Source organism: Canis lupus, chromosome 7 (genome assembly GCF_011100685.1).
Source record: "Canis lupus familiaris isolate Mischka breed German Shepherd chromosome 7, alternate assembly UU_Cfam_GSD_1.0, whole genome shotgun sequence".
In the NCBI taxonomy this organism is placed as follows: domain Eukaryota; kingdom Metazoa; phylum Chordata; class Mammalia; order Carnivora; family Canidae; genus Canis; species Canis lupus.
Window position 1 is genome coordinate 2657454 of NC_049228.1, and position 23381 is coordinate 2680834.

Here is a 23381-nt window from a genome sequence, read left to right on the forward strand (position 1 = left end):
GTGCCATTCCCGGTGACCTGGGCACGCTGCATGCACGGGTCTCGTTGTCACCGTCACCTTCGGACTCGAGCCCTGTTGGCGGGCCTGAGTCTGCGGCGGGTGCGGCAAGGGAGACCGGTGTGTCCTGGGGGGGACCAGGGGGCCCCAACTCCCCCAAGGTTTGTGAACTGTTGGAGGAGTGGGGCTGCAGTGCACGTGCAGAGAGCGAGCGAGAGGCCTGCGCAGGATGCCCCGGGCCACGCCGAGTGATGGGGCCCTGGGGTGCTCAGTGTGTCAGCGAGCCTCGCGTGTGATCGGTGGCCCGGGGGTCCCTGAGGTCACCTCCTCCAGCCGCACTCCAGGCACACCGGGTCCGTGGGCGGGTTAGGAGCTCCCGTGGAGTGATGAGCACCGAGCACCCCGACTCGCAGGCAGTGGGGTGATGGGTACCCGCTTAGAGGACGGCCGTGACCCAGGTGCAGAGTCCTGTGTCAGATGAGGCTGGCTCCTGGGCGGTGATGGCGAAGTGGCCCGAGCTCCACTTGGGGGGCCTCGGAGCGCACTTGCTGCATGTCCAACAGAGGAGTGAGACGGCTCGTAGAACTGAGAACAGAAAAGGAGACCTTGAGAGGACGAGCCATTGGCACGTGTTTAAGATTCTAAAGCCCTTTAGGCCGCAGAAGTCGCTTAAAGAAGTTGTTAACATATTTTTTTAAAAATGAAGAACAAGGGAAATAAAGAAAAGAAAAGAAACGGGGCTGATCACTTGGAATTCTTTCATCCTTCCAATACCTGTCCTATTCTAGTAAATAGGAAAAAAATCAAGTGTTTGAATAACAGAGTTCAGTAAGGGTCTGTGTGGTTCTGCTGTGGAGTTCTGACTGTGGTCTCTTGGGCTTTTTAAAAAAATTATTATTGTTTTTTAAAGATTTTATTTTATTTATTCATGAGAGACAGAGAGAGAGCGAAAGAGAGAGAAAAGCAGACATATGCAGAGGGAGAAGCAGGCCCCCCACAGGGAGCCCGACGCAGGACTCGATCCTGGACCCCGGATCACACTCTGAGTCAAAGGCAGATGCTCAACCACTGAGCCACTCAGGTGTCTCTAAGATTTGTTTTAAAAAAAATTTAAGATCTATCTATTTATGAGAGAAAGAGAGAGAGAGAGAGAGAGAGAGAGAGCAGGGGCGGGGACAGAGGGAGAGAGAGAGAGAGAGAGTCCTGAAGCAGACTCTGGGCTGAGCACCAGCCCGAACAGAGGTCGATCCCAGGACCCTGAGATCATGACCGGAGCGGACAGCAAGAGCAGGCTGCTTAGCCCACTGCACTATCCAGGCACCCCAATCTTTTAGGTTTTGCAAAAGCCGCCATATGGAGAAGGGTTGGTTGGGGCTCAGGAATCTGTGGTTTCAGGTTTTCCATCCCGAAGTCTTAACCATTGAAGAGGCCCAAAATGCAAGAAAAAAAAAAATGGGCACAAGGTGCTATGTTTTGCACAGAGACACTGCTGGGATATTGAAAATTAGAGTGATTGCCTCATGCCCCAGAAATGTCACTGAGCTTCTACTCCCTGCTGGGACAGGGATCGGAGGATATGGAAATTATAGGCAGGAGAATTGTGAAAAATAAAAGTACCGCTGCCTGGGCATGCACACTGCTGGGCACTGGCTTCGAAGGCAGCATGGGCACCGCTGCCTGTTGCAGAGAAGCCTAAGGTGCTTCCATCTGCCAGGACTTTTGGTCGAAACTGATAGAAGCTTAACTGAAATCAGCAAGAGGAAGGATGGATTTTATCAGCTCATGGAAAGTCTAAGACTACAGAAAGGCAATTGGAAAGGCTTCTCCGTGGCTGGTCCAGGTGCTCGTGTCCACAGGAACCTGTCTCTCATCACAGAAGTTCTGATTTCCTCTATTTTTGTTTCATTTTTCAGACAAATCTCCACCCAGTTGGTGGCAGCAATGGCCACAGCAGTTCGAGACGTTTGTTCCAGGAGCTCTGCACTCAGACGGGGAAGGGCTGGCCCTCTGGAGCCCTGGCAGAAGGCCTGGGGATGCTCTCGGGGCCCATGCGTGGCCCAGCGAAGCCATCATGACGGTTCCTGGCCAGGCCAGGCTCAGTGTCCACACTTGGAATTGGAGCCAAATGTCCAGTTCCCCAGCCTGCACCTGCAACGTAGGGACTGAGGGGTGGGAGGACGGTGGTCCCCCTTCCCCACAAAGTAAGTCCTGCTACCCAAAGAAGGGGAAGGGGATTCTGGGCAGGTGAAAAGAGCAGTCGTGAACCAGCGTCCTCACTCCACGGGTCTGGTAATCTCCACACCCACAGCCACGGTGCAGGCTGGCCACGGGGTGCCATCCCCCAGGCGTCAGGCTGCACACACTGTCGTTCCGTGGTATTCCTTCCCTACAGTTTCTCAAAGCTATTTCTTGTTTTAAGTAGGTTTGTAAAAAATTATAAATGTAGGGGCCCTTGGGTGGCTCAGTGGTTGAGCCTCTGCTTTTGGCTCAGGGCATGACCCCGGGGTCCTGGGATCGAGTCCCATATGGGCCTCCCCGTAGGGAGCCTGCTTCTCCCTCTGCCTGTGTCTCTGCCTCTCTCATGAATAAATAAATAAAATATTTTAAAAAATTATAAATGTAAATGACCATGATAAAATGAATTTATAAAATGGAAGGAAAGATCTGTCTCTCATCCCCTGACCACCAAATCCTTCGTCCCTAGGGTGACCCAAATTGTACAGCATTCTAGAGGGTTTCTAGAAAATTGATATACAAATATTGAATTTTTCCTTTATTTTTAAACAAAGTATAGGATATGCATAAGCGTCTCCAACACTTAATAACATTCTTAGCATCTTTCCATTTCAGCACACAGATTTTTTTTTAGAGCTGTATAATATCTCATTAAATGGATGATGCACTATGCATGATTTATTTAACCATTTTCCCTTTAATGGACATTTATGTTACATTCACGGTTGTATTTCAAACAATTCTGTATTGAGCATTCCTGTACACACAGCTGAGCGTGCTTTTGCAAGTATATCTGTAAGCTAAATCCTTAGGAGTGAAATTGTTTGCTCGGCGAGTAAATGCGCGAAACTGGGTTGATTTGGCCACTGATGGGCCGAGTGACTTCTGAGGAGGCTGCACCTGCTTCGTTCACACCAACAGCATTAAGAGAGGACCAGTTTCCCGCCACTCAGTCACCCCCGGGTGGCAAAACATTTCATCTTTCATTTTTCCTAATCTGACGGGTGAAAGTGGTATACCGTTGTTTTTATTTGCATCTTAAAATTAGAAATGAAGGGGGCCGCCGGGGTGGCTCAGCGGTTGGGCGCCCGCCTTCGGCCCAGGGCGTGATCCTGAGATCCCGGATCGAGTCCCACGTCGGGCTCCCTGCAGAGAACCTGTGTCCTTGCCTCTCTCTGGGTCTCTCATGAATCAATCAATCAATCAATCAATCAATCAGAAATGAAGCTGAGCATCTTTTCCTATGTTTAGCCATTTCTGTTTAATTTCTGTGAACTTAAAATCTGTTCTTTTTGTTTTTTAGAGATTTATGTATTTATTTGAGAGTGAGCAAGCAGAGCGGGTGAGGAGCAGGGGAGCCCCCCGGGGGGCTCCTGGATCATGACCTGGGCCGGAGGCACACGGAGCCCCCCAGGCGCCCTAACATCCATCCTTCGTCCTTGCAGGAGAACACGAGTGGTTAGGGGACTTCCGATGCGTTTCCCTGTCACCGCTCACTCACTCTGGTCCTGTGACACGATCCGCAGAGCGTCGCCGGGCCCTGGTCCCGGGTTAGAGCTGCCAGGCGGCCGCGATCACCGCGTCCCTCCAGTGTCACCTGCAGGTGAACAAACAGGGCTGGGGAGGCAAAATGCATCGTCGCCGACGAGGGAGCAGGTCAACCCCAGAGCACTGGCGCCTGCGGTGTCCCCCAGGTTTGGATCCTGCTGCTGAACCGCATGGGGCGCTCGGTCGCGACCCAAAAGTGCTGGCGGGGATCTATCTCCTAAGGTCCCCAAGAGCTTCTTAGGGCTGTAAGTACGGGCCATCGGCCGGGAGCACCTGACGGGTCCTGGTCCCCGCGGCCGTCCAGGCCTGGCTGTCCGTGGGCCCCAGCGCCGTTGAAGCCTCGCAGGAAAACCTGCTCCTGCCAGTGAGCGGCTCAGGGAAGGGGGGCTCCTCACACTCAGTGACCCCAACTCCCGACAAAGCAGCTGGGAAAATCAAGTCTCACTCCTGCCTTCTCTTACAGTTTTCCTGAATCGAATAATATAATTAAATAGTCACAGGAACAAAACCTTCTAAAACTCTGTAATGTGTTCTCCTCTTTCCAGAGCTATCCCAGATTCCTCATGAAGTTGTACCCCCTTAATTTCAATCTTGGATTTCGAAGTTTATCTTTAAAAAAAAAAAGATTTAATTTATTGATTTGACAGAGAGAGAGGGAGAGCAAGCCCAAGCAGGAAGAGTGGCGGGCGGAGGCAGGGCAAGGAGCCAAGCAGGGAGCCGAGCAGGGAGCCCGATGCGGGGCTGCATCCCAGGACCCGGGGATCCTGACCTGAGCCAAAGGCAGATGCTTCGCCAGCTGGGCCACCCAAGCGCCCCCAATATTCCTTTTGGGACTTTTAAACAATTACTAAAATCTGAGTTTGTCATTAGGAGAACTTAAAGATGAGAATTGGTCTGGCATAGACTTTAACCTAAAGTACCCTAAGTACATAGGTCCCAGGCTTCACTGTTCCCAGTAAAGTGTATACCACCTTGTTTTTTTTTTCCCATATTGAAGAAATACAACTTTCTATTATTCTTATAATTTAAGTACATCTTGGTCTTCTCTTCTTAAATGAATTTTTTTTAGGGGCAACCTGGGTGGCTCAGTCAGTTAAGCATCTGTTTTCAGCCCAGGTCATGATCCCAGGATCCAGGGATCGAGCCCCACATTGGGCTCCTTGCTCAGTGGGCGTCTGCTTCTCTCTCTCTCTCTCTCTCTCTCTTTCTGCCACTTTCCCTGCTTGTGCAAATAAAATTTAAAAAAATATTTTTTAACTAATTTTTTTATTTAAAGAATTTATAATCTATCAGCTATGAAGCTATTGATATAATTTTCCAATTGATGGAAAAGATATGATTTTGAAGAAAAGAATGGAACAAGGCAAAAACAACCGGCAACTACCAAGCGACTTAAACTATGTATTACCAAGTCATCTATATTAGGAAGCAAAAAAAAAAAAAAAAAAAAAAAAAGTGAAGTTCAAATATAGAAATAAGATATGTGTGTATTTTAAATACTATAATTAATAGAAAATGCTTCAGTATGTAGTCTCAACTTTTTTTTTTTCAGCCAAATGTCCAAGCTCAGACTGTAGTTCAGCTGGGACTCCGTACTGAGGGGCCTAAGTGTACTATTTCTGTTTTTTGGAAGAGTCGTTTTATTTTTTTTTCCTCCCTTTTTTATTTCCAGGTTATGTTCAGCTAATTATTGAAAAGCTGAACATTCTGTCCTACTGCTTGAAATTTCTTGACTTCTGCGTGGGCAAAGGGAAGCAGGCATAATGGAGATGAGGGAAATTCTCCTGGCACTCTTTTATTGACCTTCTCTCCAAGTACACTCATAAGAAATTGCATTTAAATAAATTGAATGCTACCTTTGGCTTCAGCTAAATGCAATTTGGAACTAGCTTTTTAAAGTACCAACAAAAAATGTTCTTGCTTTCAGAAGTTAACTTTCTATGAAAATGGAGGCAAAGATGGAGTGTTTTTAATACATATTCAAGAGAGCTGATTTCTTTCGTTTTTTTTTAAAGATTTTATTTATTTATTCATGAGAGACACACAGAGAAAGGCAGAGACACAGGCAGAGGGAGAAGCAGGCTCCATGCAGGGAGCCCGACGTGGGACTCGATCCCCGGTCTCCAGGATCACGCCCTGGGCTGAAGGCAGGTGCTAAATCGCTGAGCCACCCAGGGATCCCAAGAGAGCTGATTTCTGATGAAAAAGCTAAGGCTGAGGCTGGATGAAGCAAGGGAATCGGGCACCGCTCTCCTGGGCTGCTTCTTAGGGACAGAGCCACAAAGACTGAAGAGCTGACCTGGGAATTGTGGTTTCTGCCACCAAAACACTTAAGACAAAGTTGTAGAAATATCCCTATTAGTTACTCTTCCCTCCCTCCAAGAAACTCCCAGTGGCCAGATTTATCAAGGTGCTGACAACTGAGAGCTGTCACTGATTGAAGACAATGGGGAAATCCAAAATACGGGCCGGGCGGGGGCGGGGGGGGGGCTTTGAGTCCCCACAAACAGAGGTAAAGCTGGAAGGGAATTATGTACTGTCGGGTAAGTCAAGGCAACCAAGGTGTTGGGTAAGGGTGCCAGGGGACCCTCGCTAAGGGAAATGTATGCTCTTCTCTCTTCTGCAGGCTTTCTTTTCTTTTTTAAAGGCAGGGGCACGGCGGGAGAGTGCTGTTATTTAACTGGAAGTGCAACCAAAAGTTTGTTCTTAAATGTTTTTTTTGATCAACAATTATCCGTTTAAAATGTACAGTATTGTAAAATTAAAAGCCAGTGTGCTGCACCGTATTGCCCGTGGCGATGGTGAGATCAACTAGGCTGAGCCTGACCGTGGGTGGTGTCACTGGGGCCCCAGTGGGCAAGGTGTGGAATAGTGGGGTCAGGAATGGATCCAAAGTGACAATCAAAAGTGAATCTGGGGCACCTGCATGGCTCAGTTGGTTAGGGGTCTGACTCTTGATCTCAGCTCAGGTCTTAATCTCAGGGTTGTGAGTTCAAGCCCTGCCTTGGGCTCCACGCTCAGCATGGAACCTACATGACACCTCCCCCCCACCAAAAAAAATTAAAAAACCCAAAAGTGATTTTTTTCTTTTTTATTTCAAAGCTTATGCTCTTTCTTGTGACTTTTCAATGACTCTGTGTATGTGTATGTGTAGGTGTGTGCAGAGCAAGTTGAAGTAGGGGTGCTCATATATACACCTTTAATCATCAAAGAAAGTTTAGTAAAAAGGTTAGATGTGAGGAATGCCTTAAAATGTGGACAGGCTTTTTTTTTTTCCATTTAAATTATTGTTTTAAAATTTGATATAGGGCAGCCTGGGTGGCTCAGCGGTTTAGCGCCGCCTTCAGCCCAGGGTGTGATCCTGGAGACCAGGGATCGAGTCCCACGTTGGGCTCCCTGCATGGAGCCTGCTTTTCCCTCTGCCTGTGTCTCTGCCTTTCTCTCTCTCTGTATCTCTCATGAATAAATAAATAAAATCTTAAAAAAAAAACCCGATATATTTCTTACTAAAATAATACATGTTCTCTGCAGAAAAATTCGAATTTAATAATAAAAAGGGGGGAAAATCCACCCAGAATTGTGCCACAGAGAGCAGTCTCCTTTTAACAACTTGATATATATCTTTTAAAACCTGATTTCCTTTTTCTAGATAGAGTGATGGGTAGATAAATGGAGAGAGAGAGAGAGAGAGAGAGAGAGAGAGAGAATAATGAGTATGATTGTATCAGTGTATAATATAGAATATATTCTTTTTGTTTCTTTGTTTTGTTAACATTACATCATGGAAGGAGTTCACAGATTTTGACGGGTGGAGAGGGCAGAAAAATTTTCAGCAGAGTAATGGTTTAACAGGGTCATGGATCCAGAAAGGATTGTAGGATCTGACTCATAAATAGTTGTGCACTTTGGGTTCACATTCAGGGTGGGGGTGGGGGTAGGGGTGGTTTGGAGCCAGACTTGCAGGGCCTGAAACTATCAGACTAAAGAGTACGGAATTTATTTGGTAGAGAAAGTAAAACCATTAAACCATTTTTGAACATTCTAAAGTTCTGCCTTGGAAGCTCTGCTTTAGAAAGGTTAATTTGGGTACCATAAACCGAATGGACAGGAATACGAGGAGATTTGAAGGCTGCGGCTTGTTAGAGGGCTCCTCCAGGGGAGAGGAAGCGGGAACAAAAACCTCCTGGTGACAGTAGGAAGACAAAAGAAGAGGCTGGAATAGGAGGACCTAAGGGGGTAGCTGGGGAATGGACTCGTGTGTATGGTGGGGGAGGAAAAAAAAAAAAGAAAGATGGATGAGGGCTGCCAGGGATGGGCTGTCAGGAGTCACAGAGATATGATATGGTAGGAAGAGTTGACCCTAGGAGCAAAATGATTCCATGTCGACTTTGGGAGGCCAGTGAGACACCCCAGGTAGAGGTGTCCGTCAGCGATCACATATGCAAATGTGCGGTGGAACGACGCATGTATCTCTATTACCCATAAAAAGCTCCTCAAAGCCAAGGGTGGGCGATTCCTTAAAACCATTGGTTTGAGTCTTCCATGTTTGTTGCGCTTTCTAAAAAGCCATCTCTTGTGGGGTGTCCCTGCCATCCACACAATCTGCTTAATGATAATGACCACGGGTCATATTTAACTGAGCTCCGCCGTCACATAATTTGACCATAATTTCTAGATCATAATCTCATTCTGAGATTCTTTTCTTGGAATAAGTTGATTAATTTTGTTCGTTTTGAAAATAGCAGAGTGGCTGAATCTGAATCATATACCTAAATGAGAAGGAAATGACATCTTTGGAACAAAAAGCGGGGAGAGGTGAAGAATAACTCTGGTTTGAGAGCCAGATGCTCCACATTTGGGAACGATCGTGTCCACTTCTCACTCTTCCTATTACAACATACCTCGGCTAACTATTTATGAAAATGACAAGAATCCTATTCCAAAAATTAATAAATCCAATAAATCATTAAAAAGATTTCATGCTATGAACCCAATGTTCAATGGACCATTGTAAGATCTGAGGATGTTTATTGGCGTCAACCAGGAAGATTACGTTAACTCTTGTAAGGCCTGGACTAGCTGAAGACAAGCTGTCAGATGCTTTCATGGTATCTCGGAAAGATGATCCTTCTCCAGGTATTGTTTTCCGGGATATCAGCTGTGTGTACTCCACGTAAAGGCTGAACCACGGAACCTAGAGACCAAGACTTAGACCTTATATTCCAAAAGTTTCTTGATTCTGTCCATCTTCACATTTTCCCATTGCTACTGCTCTCAGATTTATCCCCATGCCCGTGACACTTCCTGACTTTGACTATTGCAATAGTTGAACTGGCCTCTCTGCCTCTAGTCTCATCTCCAATCCCTCCTCCTTGCTGCCAGCATGATCTTTCTAAGACACAGCTCTAGAGGATCCCTGGGTGGCTCAGCGTTTTGGTGTCTGCCTTCAGCCCAGGGCGTGATCCTGGAGACCCGGGATCGAGTCCCACATCGGGCTCCCTGCATGGGGCCTGCTTCTCCCTCTGCCTCTGTCTCTGCTTCTCTCTCTCTTTATGTTTCTCATGAATAAATAAATAAAATCTTAAACCAAAAAATAAAATAAAATAAAACACAGCTCTGGATATGACATTTCCCTACTCAAAAATCATAAATATTATTTATGATAGTTAATATATGGAAGCAACCTAAGTGTGCATTGATAGATGAATGGATGAAGAAGATGAAATGTATGTACACATGGAATATTACTCAGCCATAAAAATGAACGAGATTTTGTCACTCACGATAACGTGGATGGACACAGAGGGCGTTATGCTAAATGAAATAAGCCACAGAGAGAATGACAAGTACCATATGATTTCACCTTTATGTGGAATCTAGGGGCATCTGGGCGGCTCAGTTGGCTAAGTTGGTCTTACTCTTGACCTCAGCTCGGGTCTTGGTCTCAGGGTCATGAGTCCGGGCCTTGTGTTGGGCCCCATGCTGGCTGTGGAGCCTACTTAAAAACAAGTGAATATTTGACAGGATGAGCACTGGGTGTTATTCTATATGTTGGTAAATTGAACACCAATAAAAAATAAATTTATTTAAAAAAAACAAGTGAATAAACAAATAACAAAACAAACTAACAGCAACAAGAAAACAGACTCGTAAATGCAAAGAACAAACTGATGGTTGCCAAAAGGGAGAAGGCGGAGGATGGGAAAACAGGTGGAGGGGATTAAGAGGTACAAACTTAAAAAAAAAAAAAAAAGAGGTACAAACTTCTACTTATAAAATAAGTGTGGGGATGCCTGGGTGGCTCAGCGGTTTAGCGCCTGCCTTCAGCCTAGGGCATGTTGCTGGAGTCCCGGGATCGAGTCCCACGTCGGGACTCCTGCTCCTCCCTCTGCCTGGGTCTCTGCCTCTCTCTCTCTCTCTCTCTCTCTCTCTATGTCTATCATAAATAAATGAAATAAATCTCTAAAAAAAATAAAATAAGTGTGGTACAGGCAGGAATGAAAAAGTACAGTATAGGAAATAGAGTCAATAATATTGTAATAATCTTGTATGGTGACAGATGGCAACTATACTTACCGAGATGAGCATTTTGTAAAGGATGTAATTGTTGAACTTCTGTTCTACACTGAAGCCAGTGTAGTGTTGTACGGCAGCTGTATTCCAATTAAAAAGAAAAAGAAAAAAAACCTTGAAAACCTTTTCCACCCTTGCCATGTTTACAGAGGAGAACACACATGCCTTAGCACGCCAGGACAAGCCCTGATACCCCGTCTTTAACACCAACCTTGCGTGCGATCACTGCCTCTAACGTTGTCCGCACTGTCATACCTCCACGCCCCTGCAAGCACGAATCCTGTATTGGTAATATCTTCCGTTTGGAAAACTCCTCTTCGTTCCTCAAAGTCCAGTTCGTAGGTCAGTTGTCTGAATCGGTTTCTTCTTTCTCTCTCCATGGTGGCTGAATAAAGTCCTCTCTCGTCTCTGTTCACTTCATTATAATCCGCACCGGGTGGTGGTATGTGGTCCGTTATTACAAGTCTTTTTCTCTGGCTAGGGTGTGAACTTCCCAAGGGTAGGAACTGTGTCATACTTATCTTTTCACCTTTTCAAGAAACATAAAATAAGAGTTATTTTTTCGGAGTCAGTGTCAATCTCTAGCTTGGGGTGGTTATTTACAAGGCAAACTGAATGGAAAAGAGAGGAGTTCCGTTTAACAGCGACCACATGTATTTATAACTCTCCTATTTCTGCAATCAAACTGATATTTTACAGACTATTTAGAAAATAGGTTACTAAATTTTCTTTTTCTCAATTTATTGTTACTTCCAAAGGCTCCCCTCCCTTAACATTCCTTCTAACTTTGTTCTTCAAAATGTCATAAAATATATTGGTACAATTTCGTATCTTATTAAACCTAGGAGAGTGAAAGTAATTCAGTATTTATTTATTTATTTATTTATTTATTTATTTATTTATTTATTTGTGATTGGGAATCTGTGATGAGTCAAGAATCTTTAAAATGTTGGTCTATCTTGCTCTGGTAATCTATAATAATCTGAGGAATCAACCTTGATACAGGAAAATATTTTTTTGCCGAAAAATGCACAGAGTTTGCACAGAGATCTGTGGCTGTCGTAGAGGCACGGCACGTCGCACTCCCTTCGAGAGAGAGCTCGTTGAAGGAAGAGCAGTTGGCCGACGGCCTCCGGCTGCTGCCCCTTTGGGATCCAACCTAATGTTCACGCCAAGGCCCCTGACTCCCCAGACCGCTCGGCCTGGTGACCTGGTTGAGGCTTTCTCGGAGCAGACGCTACACTGCAGTTCGAGAATATTCTTACCCAGTTTTTCCTTCCCTCTGTTCTTCCACAGATGTCAGACCCTTGTTCTGCTCAAAAAGCTTTTCCAGGGCAGCCCTGGTGGCTCAGCGGTTTAGCACCTGCCTTCAGCCCAGGGCTTGATCCTGGAGACCCGGGATCGAGTCCCACGTCGGGCTCCCTGCAGGGAGCCTGCTTCTCCCTCTGCCTGTGTCTCTGCCTCTCAATCTCTCTCTCTGTGTGTGTCATGAATAAATAAATAAAATCTTTTTTTTTAAAAAAAAGCTTTTCCACTTTATGCCTGCTTCTCTCCCCTTTCTCCCTCACAGAAGCTCCCCCGGGAATCTCCTGCCCTTCCCAATCCGTCTCGGCATCGGCCTCCCTGAGGACCTAAGCAGGCCGACCTAAGGCCCCAGTGGAGGCCATGAAGCCAGGGAGGGAGACGGAGACATTGAGGGAGGACGGATGGCAGGGCGAGTCCCCTCCCCGGGGTGGGGGTGCCAGCGTGTTCGGCGGGGTGGAAGGGAAGCGCGGTGCGGGGTGACCCAGAGGGGGAGGGAGGGCCTTTTCCCTTCAAGAAAACCCACTAAAGGATTTTAATCAGAGAAGATGCTCAGATTTGCATTTTGAAAAGAGGATTCTGGCGTCTTTGTAGCGAAGGAAGCAGTTTGGAATGGTCTAGATGCGAGCCTCCGGTCGTCCAAACCGGGGCGGTGGCGGGAAGATGGAGAGGCACATTTGAGAGATATTTAAGAAAATCTCGGTGATGACCCGGAGACACGGAGATGGCGGGGAGGGCGCCTCAGTGCCCTTTCCCCTGTGGCTGCGACGACCAGCTGGGTGGGCGCCACACCGTGGACTGGGAACTCTGGGTGGGAACCCAGGGGGAGGCAGGGCCGCGTCCCCCGGATTCGTACACCCTGCGTGGGGGTGCTCAGGAGCTGACGGTGCGGGCGGAGGCAGGCAGGCCTGTGCAGCGAGGCCGGGGTCCCTGCGCTGGGCACCCCCCAGGCCGGGGTGGCCGGGCGGCCAGCGGACACCCCCCGCCCAGGCTGGGCTGCACAGACTGCATAGACCTACCTGCACGTGTCTGGGCCCCGTATCTTCCTGGTGTGTCTGCACGCGTGACAGGGCCATGGATGCGTCAGCGGTGGAGGTGGCACCGGGCCCTCCCTCCCCACACAGAGGCCCGCGGGGCGGGGGCGGCAAGAAGCACGCGTGCACCTGTACAGGGTCTTTCTCTTCCCTTCCCTTCCCTTCCCTTCCCTTCCCTTCCCTTCCCTTCCCTTCCCTTCCCTTCCCTTCCCTTCCCTTCCCTTCCCTTCCCTTCCCTTCCCTTCCCCTCCCTTCCTCCTCTCCTCTCCTCTCCTCTCCTCTCCTCTCCTCTCCTCTCCTCTCCTCTCCTCTCCTCTCCTCTCCTCTCCTCTCCTCTCCTCTCCTCTCCTCTCCTCTCCTCTCCTCTCCTCTCCTTCTTTCCTTTCCTTTCTCTCCCTCTTTCTTTTCTTTTTTGTAGGTTGTATTTCAAGCCTGGCATTTGTAGAGCAGGCTGGCAGCGGGGAGCTCAGGCAGGAGGTGACACGGCGGCCTTGAGGCAGGATTTTCTCCCCCCCACAACCTTGTACTTACAGTTAAGGCCCCTCGCGGTCAGGTCGAAGCCCCCCGCGTGGAGGGACAGCGTCCTAACCCCCAGGCTGCTGCTGCTGCTGCTGCACGTTCACATCGACAAAGGCCCTTCACAGCCAGCTGTGCCTGAAGTGGGGGACCCCAAGGTGTCCAGGACACACGGAGGAAGGACTGTGCTAAGTGTGAGGACTCGGGGAGGGCGCTGGTTACTGGCTTTTCTAGAAGGTCTAGAAGAAGGGTTTGCAACCCGGAAAAGCCTGAGCGGAGAAGGAAAAGGGCTCTTATGGCTTTGGAGACCACATGCCCCCCCCCCCCCCGCTTTTTTTTTTTTTTTAAGATTATTTACCCATGAGAGACACACAGAGGCAGAGACACAGGCAGAGGGAGAAGCAAGCTCCATGCAGGGAGCCCAGGTCCCCGGGGCCACGCCCCAGTCCCCCCCTTCTTCCTGCCACCCACAGGGGAGTCCGAGTCCAGGGTGGCCCCTGGGAGATGGGGGCTGTGTTCAGGGCCCCCTCCTCTGGGGGTAGGGAAGTAGAACAGTGGGGCCTGGCAGCGGCCCAATGCCCTGCACTGGGCCACCCCCCAGCCCTTCCGTGTTCTAGATACTTCCACCGGCTGTGCCCTCATATTTCTGTACTACTTACTTCCTTGCCGGAGGGCTGTGTTTTTACAGTGACTTTCTAAATTGTTCGCCAGCTCTCGCCAACCCTGCTGCGATTCCCAAAGGAAGTGGAGAGTGGAAGCCACCGGCTGGAAGCAGGAACCGCCACCTGGGGGGAAACACAAGTAAAATCACCCGGATCCCTGGCCGCCTCAGTGTGCTGATGCTCTGACAGTACCAGCTTGCTCCCGAGTGGGCATCTGCCCGCGGCGTGCAAGGACCAAGTGTCAGAGCCACGAACACAGGGAATCAAAAAGCAGCACCCTTGGGCGATGCATACACGCTTCTGGGCTCTGGACCTCAGTTTTCTTGTCTGTAAAGTGGGGAGACGACTGCTTCCTGAAGGATTCAGGGTATTACGGGAAGCAGAGCAAAGGAGCAAGAGCAAAGCCATTTACTAGGAGCCGTTACCGCAACCTGGCGGGGGTGGGGGGTGGGGGGGGCGCTGCCAGAGGCTTGGGATTGTTTAAATTGTCATTCTCCTCCTTTGCGGAGCCTCCAAACGCAAGGCAGCCTCGACCCGCCCGCCCTCCGCGGCTGGTGCTTATCCCGCCCGCCCGCCCTCCGCAGCCTGAGCCCCGCCCTGCTGCACTAAAGCCCGGGGTGGCCGCTTTTTTGCCACGAGGGCCACACAGCGGTTTGTGACGGAGCCTCAGGGGCCGGGGCGGGGCTGCTCCCCTCCAGGGCTGCTTCCCCTCCCGCGCTGCCCCCCCTCCCGCAGTGCTTCCCCTCCCGCGCTGCTCCCCCTCCCTCAGTCCTTCCCCTCCTCCGCTGCTCCCCCTCCCGCACTGCCCCCCCCCCCGCGCTGCTCCCCCTCCAGCGCTGCTCCCCTCCTGCAGTGCTCCCCCTCCCATGCTGCTCCACCTCCAGCGCTGCTCCCCTCCCGCAGTGCTCCCCTCCCGTGCTGCTCCCCCTCCAGCACTGCTCCCCTCCCGCGCTGCTCCCCCTCCCGCGCTGTTCCCCCTCCCACGCTGCGCCCCCTCCTGCAGTGCTCCCCCTCCCGTGCTGCTCCCTCTCCAGCGCTGCTCCCCTCCCGCGGTGCTCCCCCTCCAGCGCTGCTCCCCGTCCAGCACTGCTCCCCTCCCGCGGTGCTCCCCTCCCGCGGTGCTCCCCCTCCCGCGGTGCTCCCCCTTCCCGTGGTGCTCCCCCTTCCCGTGGTGCTCCCCTCCCGCGCTGCCCCCCCTCCAGTGGTGCTCCCCCTCCCGCGCTGCTCCCTCGGCCCCTGACAAATTGCACCACCCCGGGATACTGCCCGCCAGCCTGCAGGTTCATTTTACTGGCTCCTCTGCGAATGGAGGCCGAATTGGTCTTTCACTTCCAATTTAGAGGCGGCTTCCGCGTTGGAAATCAGAATTATTTGCCCTCCTGTGCACGCATCACGCCGGAGACTCACAGGGATTCCAACTGCGCCAGAAGCGTCAACAGGGTCTCAGCGCAGCAGGTGTGGGTCCCCGGGGCTCACCTGCTGGCACCTGCCCCCTCTTTACCCCCCGCACCTGCAGGAGGCAGCCAGGAGGACCGGCTTTGCATCCCCGTGAATTGTTCTATCCGTTTGGAAGTTGTGATTTTTAGGGCAGCGGTGCTTTTGCATTTGGGCATCACGGTCTTACCGGGCGCGTGACCTGCGGCAGCGCGGACACTACGGTCCTGGGAGGTCAGCGTCGTGGGGGCCCGGGCAGGTGCGGGTCTGCTCCTCCCCACGGTCCCCGATGCCCGCAGACCTCCCCGTGTGACCTCGGGCTCAGCGGTGGGGCCCCTGCCTTGCGCCCAGGCCGTGACCCCGGGGTCCTGAGATCGAGTCCCGCATCCACTCCCCGCAGGAGCCTGCTTCTCCCTCTGCCTGGGTCTCTGCCTCTCTCTCTGGGTTTCTCGGGAATAAATACATAAAATCTTAAAAAGAAAAAATGTGTACGTTCAAGTCCCAAATCGGAAAGAAGCTCCCGGGCTGCTGCGGCTCCTCAGAGCCCTGCTCCCCGCCCCAAGCCCCCAACCCCCAGCCTCCCCACCATGGCGCCCTCCCCCTCCCCCTCCACCTCCCCCACCGCCTCTGGCATCCAGTCACCCCCAACAGTTTGCAATTACAGAGGGATTTACGAGCTACCAGGCCTGCGCCTGTGCCCTGCACTTCCTTCCAGAACGTCTCTGCCTCCGTGTCCTCTTCCTTGTGTGTACCCCCCAGGGAACTCACAGCTCCCCTCCCCACCCTTCCTCCGTCCAGAGGGGCCTACGTGCCACTGCACCGTGGCTGCTGTAATTGCTCATTTATCTAGTTGCTCCCTATCAGTCTGGAAGATTCATCACAAGTGGAGCTGGCTTCCCTCTCTGAACCCCAGCATGGAGTCCACGGTGGGATCCTCTACAAGCCCTCAATGAATGTTTCTTGAATAGACCATTCCTACCTAGTTTCTACACTTGACCTACAGAGGACATCTTCTAGCTCATCGCCTCCTAGCCCAGGTTCTGAGGTGCCAGGGCTCCACTCCTCGGAGTGAGACCCCAGGGCAGTAGCCCCTGCATCCGCTGGCAGCTTGGTAGAAATGCAGAGTGGCCGCCCCATCCCGAACCTGTGAATCAGAATCTGCATTTTCAGTAAGATCTCCAGGTGACTGTTTGCACCTTTGTGTTTCAAAAGCACTGCCCAAGACCACCCAAAGTAGCGCAATTTTGTTTCTTTTAAAACACTCCTGGAATTTAGATTTTTAACCCTTCACCTGGAATAACAGGATACTACTGTAAGCTATTTTGTAAAAATAGTCTTTTACTAAAGCTGTAATATGCTAAATTTAGGAGTAGTTTTTAATGAAAAATATAGATTATCATTGATAACTGATACTATTGCAGATATAGGAAATCTCTGTCTGTAAAAAAGGACATGAGACCACACGGGTGAGTAAAGTATAACAAATAAACCAAGTTTCTTCCCAGGAGCGGCCTAAGGAAGGCTGCTGATTGGAAAAGGAGGCTAGACAATTTGTCTTGAAATTTTATCTGTATGACAGCACATACTTTTGCTTAGATTATGTTACCAAGTTAGCATATTATTTTTCGAAAGATAACATTTATCTACGTTTTATAAAGGATTAAGGAAATGTCAGTTGTTCATAACAAGGAATGAGTTAATTTCCTTACCTTTTTTTTTTTTTTTTCCTGTAAAACCTCACATCCAATCCACCATCAAATCCTCCAGGCATTACCTCTGGAAGGTATCCAGGACCTGACTGTGTCTCACCACTTTTCCCAATACTGCTTTTTTTTTTTTTTTTTTTTTAACTAACATGGGGCTTGAACTCATGACACCCAGCATCAAGAATCACTTGGTCTACTGGCTAAACTAGCCCAGTGCCCCTTCCCAGTACTGTTTTTGTGGGATTTTTAAAAAGATTTTATCTATTGATTCATGAGAGACCCAGAGAGAGGCAGAGACACAAGCAGAGGGAGAAGCAGATGGCCCACAGGGGACTCGATCCCAGGACCCCAGGGTCACGGCCTGAACCGTAGGCAGAGGCTCAAACACCGAGCCACCCAGGGGCCCCTCCCAGGACAGTTCTAACCCAAGCCACCTTCCTCTCCTGCCTGAATTGGTACAAGAGCCGCCCGCTCCCCCCACCCCCATTTGCCCACTTCCCATGACCACCATCAGCGGGTTCTCCACTCAGCTGTCAGGTCACGCCATCCGCTGCCCCAGATCCCCTGACGGCTTCTCGTCTCCCTCTGAGGGACCCTGCAGTCCCCGGCACGGCCTATGAAACCCTTCCATGCTCTCCAACCTAATTCCTTCTTGCTCCCTGTTCTGTTCACTTTGGGCCTCCGCAGAGGCCACGTGGCTGCCTCCCGAGCCCAGCCTGCAATGCCTCTGCCTCAGGGCCTTTGCGCGGATCCTTTCCCCCAGGCCGCCTTTCCGGATGGCTTGATCCTGCTCTCCCGGGGTTTGTCGCAAATGGCCGTGGCGACTGCGCACGGCCCACCTCTCCCACCCTGCCCAGTTTCAGCTCGGTGCTCAGCACCATTCCCTGACATAGTACACATTTATCATTTGACCTATTTTTGTCTCTTCCTACTCAAATTCAAACTCCATAAAAGTAAAGGATTTGTTCTGTTCATGGCAATAAACCTCGTCGCTGGAACAAACTAGCACATAATAATTGCTTAGTAAATATTGGGTGAATGAGGATGAATGACAGCGCAAAAAGCAGGCATCGAGGGGTGTCATGGGTAAATTATTGGGGCACGGCTCGAGTCCATGGTCATCATACCTGACGTTACCTACGCGTGCTCAACTCTTTCTTTGCAAAATTGAATGCCAGCGTTGCTAATAAACTGCAACATTGTCAGACGAATAGGTCTTTTCTTTCCTTACCAATGTCGGATTACTCAGAAGACCACATGTGAGAAGCGAGAAGAGAGCAGATAGTTCTTAAGTAATTATTTGTTCTCTCTCTCTCTCTTTTTTAAGATTTTATTTATTCATGAGAGACACACAGAGAGAGGCAGAAGCAGGCTCCACGCAGGGAGCCCGATGCGGAACTCGATCCCGGGACCCCAGGATTACGCCCTGAGCCGAAGGCAGGCGCTCAACCGCTGAGCCCCCACCCCCAAGGATCCCTTTGTTTGTTCTCTTTATGATTATATCCTCTGTTTATTCACTTTCTCTCCCGTTTTCCTTTTTAGACTTTGGAGTCTGTGCCAGCTTGAACTGATAGGCTATTTGTCGGAAACGTGAAAGTTGTTTTTTTTTTTTTTTTTTTTTTTTTTAAGTGACCCAGGCCTGTGTACAAAACCGTTAGCCTAAACCAGGGATCAGCCAACGTTTTCTAAAAGACTAGATGGTAAATGTTTCAGGCCCTTCAGATAACGTGTGGTCTTTGTTGCCACTACACAGCCACTATAGCGTGAAGGCAGGTAATGCCTAAATCTGCGTGGATGTGTTGCAACAGAAGTTTACAAAAACAGGCCTGCTGGATTGAGGGCCATGGTGAGCTGCCCCCTGGCTTAACCCTAAGTCATGTGCTTTAGACTGTAAGTCCTTGAAGGCACGAGTGGTCTCTAATACATATCTTAGGTACAAAGTAATATCTGTTAAATACAGAAATAAATACATAAGCCCTAAGACAACTCCATTGGTAATTTTATATTGGATGAGGCTCGTGACAGGTGGTGTGCTTGGTGCGTGGTCCTTCCACGGTCCAAGGATTTGGGGTTCCAGCACTTGAATGACAAATCTGTTAGGCAGGCAAGTGACACTTCATATCATCACTCCTGAGACATATCTCTTCACAGCTAAACTTCTTTCAAGTCAAGATATGTCCTACAGTGATATCGGAGGCGTGTTTCCTTTCCAGTGGCACGTAAAATGACAGTGTGTCTCACAATTTATGTGTGATGATTTGATATTAAATTTGAAGAAATAGGGTATTTTTCACTTGCACGCTCAGGTCATAGAATGACCAAAGAACATACTCACTTAGGCAAGAGCTGGGTTGCTTAGGATGTAAGAAGTACAAGGGCTCACGAAGCTAATAGTATCTGTATCTTAGGTGCGAGGCTTTAACTTTCAAACGATGCGAACATTCACGGTGAATTAATAATAAAAAGTCAGGTAGGGTTTCGTGTTTTGGGTGATAATGGCCTTCAAAACGTTTCCTAAATCATATTTTCTTTGTTCCAGATAATCAAGAACCTGTTGACGCTGAAATTATCCGCAAAAGGGCAATTTTTGATTGTTAGACTGTCTTTGAAAGCAGTTACAGGAAAAGCCAAGAGGAAGACTTTCATACAAATCAGGACACGTATTCCTTCTTCAAGGGGAAAGATAGACCATCAGTACTGCTTTTCCAATTATTTGTGTTTTCAAATATACATCAATCCCAAGAAAAGGAATTAAGTATTTGACTCAATCCAGGAAACGTTTACCGAGCACCTACTGTGAGTAGGTACGGAGTTAAAAGAAGCTCAAGCCGTGAGCAGGCTGGGGTCCCTGGTGGAGACCGTGGCCCCCCAAAACTTCATGATGGAAGACACAGGGAGCCTTTAGTAGGCTTCTCGTTCCTTTTCAATGCACTGGAGCCCTTGCATCACCCTCCCAGGCCGCTGGGAGCTTTGTCACTGATCTTTGGTGAGCTGTTCACTCAAAGAAAGTAAGGAGGGAGGAAGGAAAGATCGCTGCCTTCGGGGGGCCTGCACCCCCGCATCGCGCCCGCAGCCCCTGCCCCGGGCTGGATAAAGCACCTACTTATTTACTCTCCTCTGCTCAAGAAAGTGCACGTCTGAAATTGTTCAGAGATGCAGAGCAAGATTCAGCAACCGGGGGCCAGGTCCTAGCTGGTGCGGGGAGTGGGGTAACCTGATTTTCGGGTGGTTGGCAACACAGTGGGAAGTGGGGATGGGCAGCGGGGAGAGGTGGGAGCCTTCCTTGCTGCCCTCTCCCCCCCATCACCCTCCATCCCGGGGAGCCTGATGGTTTCTCTGGGGTGTCCCCAGATATGCAAGTGGCAGACGAGCTCCTCAGCCCATGGTGGCCCCGTACCCACATCCACATTCAGAGCCAGGGGCTGAAGGAAGCCCTGACCCCCATGCCCTGAAGTCACAGACTCCCTTGTAGGCCCTGATGGGATGACAAGAGCTACTGTGACCCCTGACCCCTCGAGAACTCCCTGACGGAGAGACAGAGGGGGGGACAAGGTGCCTTTATCCTGCTTGGAGAGCTCAGAAGCAAACATACAGGATTAATAACAAGTATTTTACCAACGGATTATAAAATAAGCAGGCTTTGAGTTTCCCCATTCCCCTGCAATTATGATGAATGACACTCAAACATAAAAATATCTGTAGTCCCAATTTTCACTGAAGTCCCTTCCTTAAGATGAAAACAGTGCTTACCCACCGTTGTGCTTTGGATCCTTCCTCGAATCTTCACATCTGTTAGGAGGCTTTGTTGCCTATCAGATTATATTTGGGAAAGTTTTCCGCAGCGCTTCAAAAACAGGAAATTGGCATCTCTGTGGATCGTAAATCAAAGTTGGATGGAAACCCCCCTCTTCTGACTTGCTGAGTGCCAGCTAAGCTCCTGCGCACCTCGTGAAAATAAACGCAGGAAGTTCTGAGGATGCTTCTGCAGGGCTAAAAAAAAAATTACATATATATAAAATCACTTGATATCAACTCCCAACACATTGATACCTTATTTGGCCACAGTTTTCCACAGAATGAGGTAATACAATGACAGCTGTAATGTTAGGAAACAGAATGACACTTCTTATCGTTATCTGGCTGACCCTAGATGACATGTTTTTCTTTATTCAGTGTAAAGGCCTCATCCCACCTCTTTTTTTTTTTTTCTCCTCCTTTTTCCAAATCCCTCCATGTTTTGAGCTCGTACTGTTGTCCCTTCGATGCCCTTGTTTTCTGGTCTCTGATGTGTCCTGTGAATCTCCCCTGGCTCACTAGTTGCCACTTTGCACCTGTCAGTAGTCCCCTACTGCTCAGCCTCTTAGACCTTCGTAAGTGGCGTCCAAATTTAAATGTTGCCCCTTCCCTAAAATTCTCATCGACTAGAACATTTCAGGTACCAGCATAGCTGGATACGGCGTCTGCCTTGTGGTGTTGAAAATAAACCAGGGGGGCGCCCGGGTGCTTCAGGCCACCTGCTCCCTGCTCAGAGGGGAACCTGCCTCTCCCTCTCCCCCCCCACTTTTCCTCTCTCTCTCTTATATTTATAAGAATAAAATATATGGAATAAAATAAATAAGAATAAAACATTCTTATTTAATAAATAAGAATAAAACATTCTTATTTAATAAATAAGAATAAATAAGAATAAAATATTCTTATTTTAAGGATAAACCCCACCAGATCCTCCTTTGACTTCTCTTTACATTAAAATGAAATGAAAAAATAAATAAATAAATAAAATGAAAATGAAATGAAGCAAAAGTAAACAAACAGAAAACTAGGGATGAGAAGTAGATACCACTGAGCTACTTTCATTTTTGTGCTTGGTTATGCCAAAGGGATCATTTTCACTTATTTTATTTCATTTTAGTTTGGTAGGCTCCACAGCCAGTGCGGAGCCCAATACCTGGCTTGAACTCACAGCCCTACCATTGAGACCTGGGCGCAGATCAAGGGTCCAAAGCTTAACTGACAGAGCCATGCAGGCACTGCCCTCCCCCCCCCGCAAGAAATGATCATTATTATTATTTAGATCTGTATTTATTTATTTATTTATTTGAGACAGAATGAGGGAGCACAAGCACAAATGGGGAGCAGGAGACGGAGAAGCAGGCTCCCCACTGAGCAGGGAGCCCGATGTGTGTGGAACTCGATCCCAGGACCCTGAGATCATGACCTGAGCCGAAGGCAGATGCTTAACTGGCTGAGCCCCCCAGCTGCGCCCCAATGTGATTATTTTTAAAGATGTGAAATAATCACGTGCTAACTGTGTTTCCTTGCCTTTTCTTTATAAATCTATTTCACCTAAAGTTGAGAAAAGGGAGACTGGCCTCAAAGAGTCGGGCAGTTATGCTGATGAAGTCGACACGAACTTCGGTCGTTCCTCTCTCCACATTTTCATAGATTCTGTATGAATCCAAAATAAAATACATGGCTCTGTGGTTGAATGGCCGGGCTTTGCGTTCAGGCGGCGCTGGGCTGGGTCCTGACGCAGCCACTGGTCAGCTGTGAGGCCTTAGGAGGCGTGCAGCACGCACCCTGCCACCCACTCGGGCCACGTTGCAGGGCTGGGGCGTGCAGACAGGGCAGCGTTCACTGGCGAGGGCCCAGCGCTCCGCACGGGGCCTTCTTCGTTAGGCCTCCTTGGCCCGATTCTCATAATGACACTGGGGGTTGGGGGGTTGTGTGTGGGCAGCCGAGTCAGGAGAGGGGCGGGCTCCTCTTCGTCCCACGGGGGGTCACATCCCACAGGGGGTCACACACTTTCAGGCTCCCTTAAGGGAGGGGGAGGCTGAGGGCGCCCCGGCCGGCAGTGCCCAGGGAGCCTGGCTTGAATCCAGGCCACACAATGGCCAGAGGAACATTTGACACTCGAATAATACAAGGCCACGGTGGGGAGGGGGGCGGGGGGGGGGGATAGAACCTGTTACGGCAACACTCGGAGGCAATGGCACACGTGTTTCCACACTTATTTATAGCAGCTCACTCCACCTCCAGAGCAGAGAGCTTTTGCTAATCCTGATTTGTTTCTGGGGAAAATCCTTGGACAAGTGTATTTTTGTTGTTGTTGTTGTTTTGTTTGTTTGTTTGTTTGTTTTTAGGGGCAGGAGGGGACGGGCAGATGGGGAGGGAGAATCTTCAGAAGGCTCCACATGGACCGAGAGGGTGTCATGTTCGGTGAAATAAGTCAATCAGAGAAAGACAATTATCATTGATCTCACTCAGATGAGAATTTAAGAAACAAAACAGAGGATCATAGGGGAAAGGAAGGAACAGATAAAACAAGACGAAGTCAGAGAGGGACACAAACCATAAGAGACTCTTGATAGTAG

At 49.3% G+C, this 23381-nt stretch overlaps 1 protein-coding gene and 1 long non-coding RNA gene across 10 annotated transcripts; one reads left to right on the forward strand and one right to left on the reverse strand.

Annotated features, from left to right (window-relative positions):
* Positions 1-3519: 3519 nt before the first annotated feature.
* LOC102152591 lies at positions 3520-20832 on the reverse strand. 9 transcript variants are annotated; one of them, XM_038541943.1, is made up of 7 exons: positions 14162-14377; positions 13865-13990; positions 13221-13474; positions 11619-11830; positions 10565-10882; positions 10357-10433; positions 7242-8974 (listed from the first exon to the last, which is right to left on the reverse strand). In XM_038541943.1, the coding sequence occupies exons 5-7, from the start codon at positions 10866-10868 to the stop codon at positions 8747-8749; spliced, it is 609 nt and encodes a 202-aa protein (XP_038397871.1). In that variant the 5' UTR covers positions 10869-10882; positions 11619-11830; positions 13221-13474; positions 13865-13990; positions 14162-14377; the 3' UTR covers positions 7242-8746. The 9 variants fall into 9 exon arrangements, 5 of the variants coding, with proteins under 5 accessions (XP_038397875.1, XP_038397871.1, XP_038397873.1 ...); XR_005361813.1 differs by lacking the exon at positions 11619-11830 and adding an exon at positions 9631-9778 and having other exon boundaries at positions 7249-8974; positions 14162-14372; XR_005361811.1 differs by lacking the exon at positions 11619-11830 and adding an exon at positions 9644-9775 and having other exon boundaries at positions 8071-8974; positions 14162-14371.
* On the forward strand, positions 15016-22483 carry LOC111096594. Its single transcript, XR_005361814.1, has 3 exons — positions 15016-15322; positions 19547-21088; positions 22360-22483. It is a non-coding gene; the product is annotated as an uncharacterized LOC111096594 (long non-coding RNA).
* Positions 22484-23381: the final 898 nt, after the last annotated feature.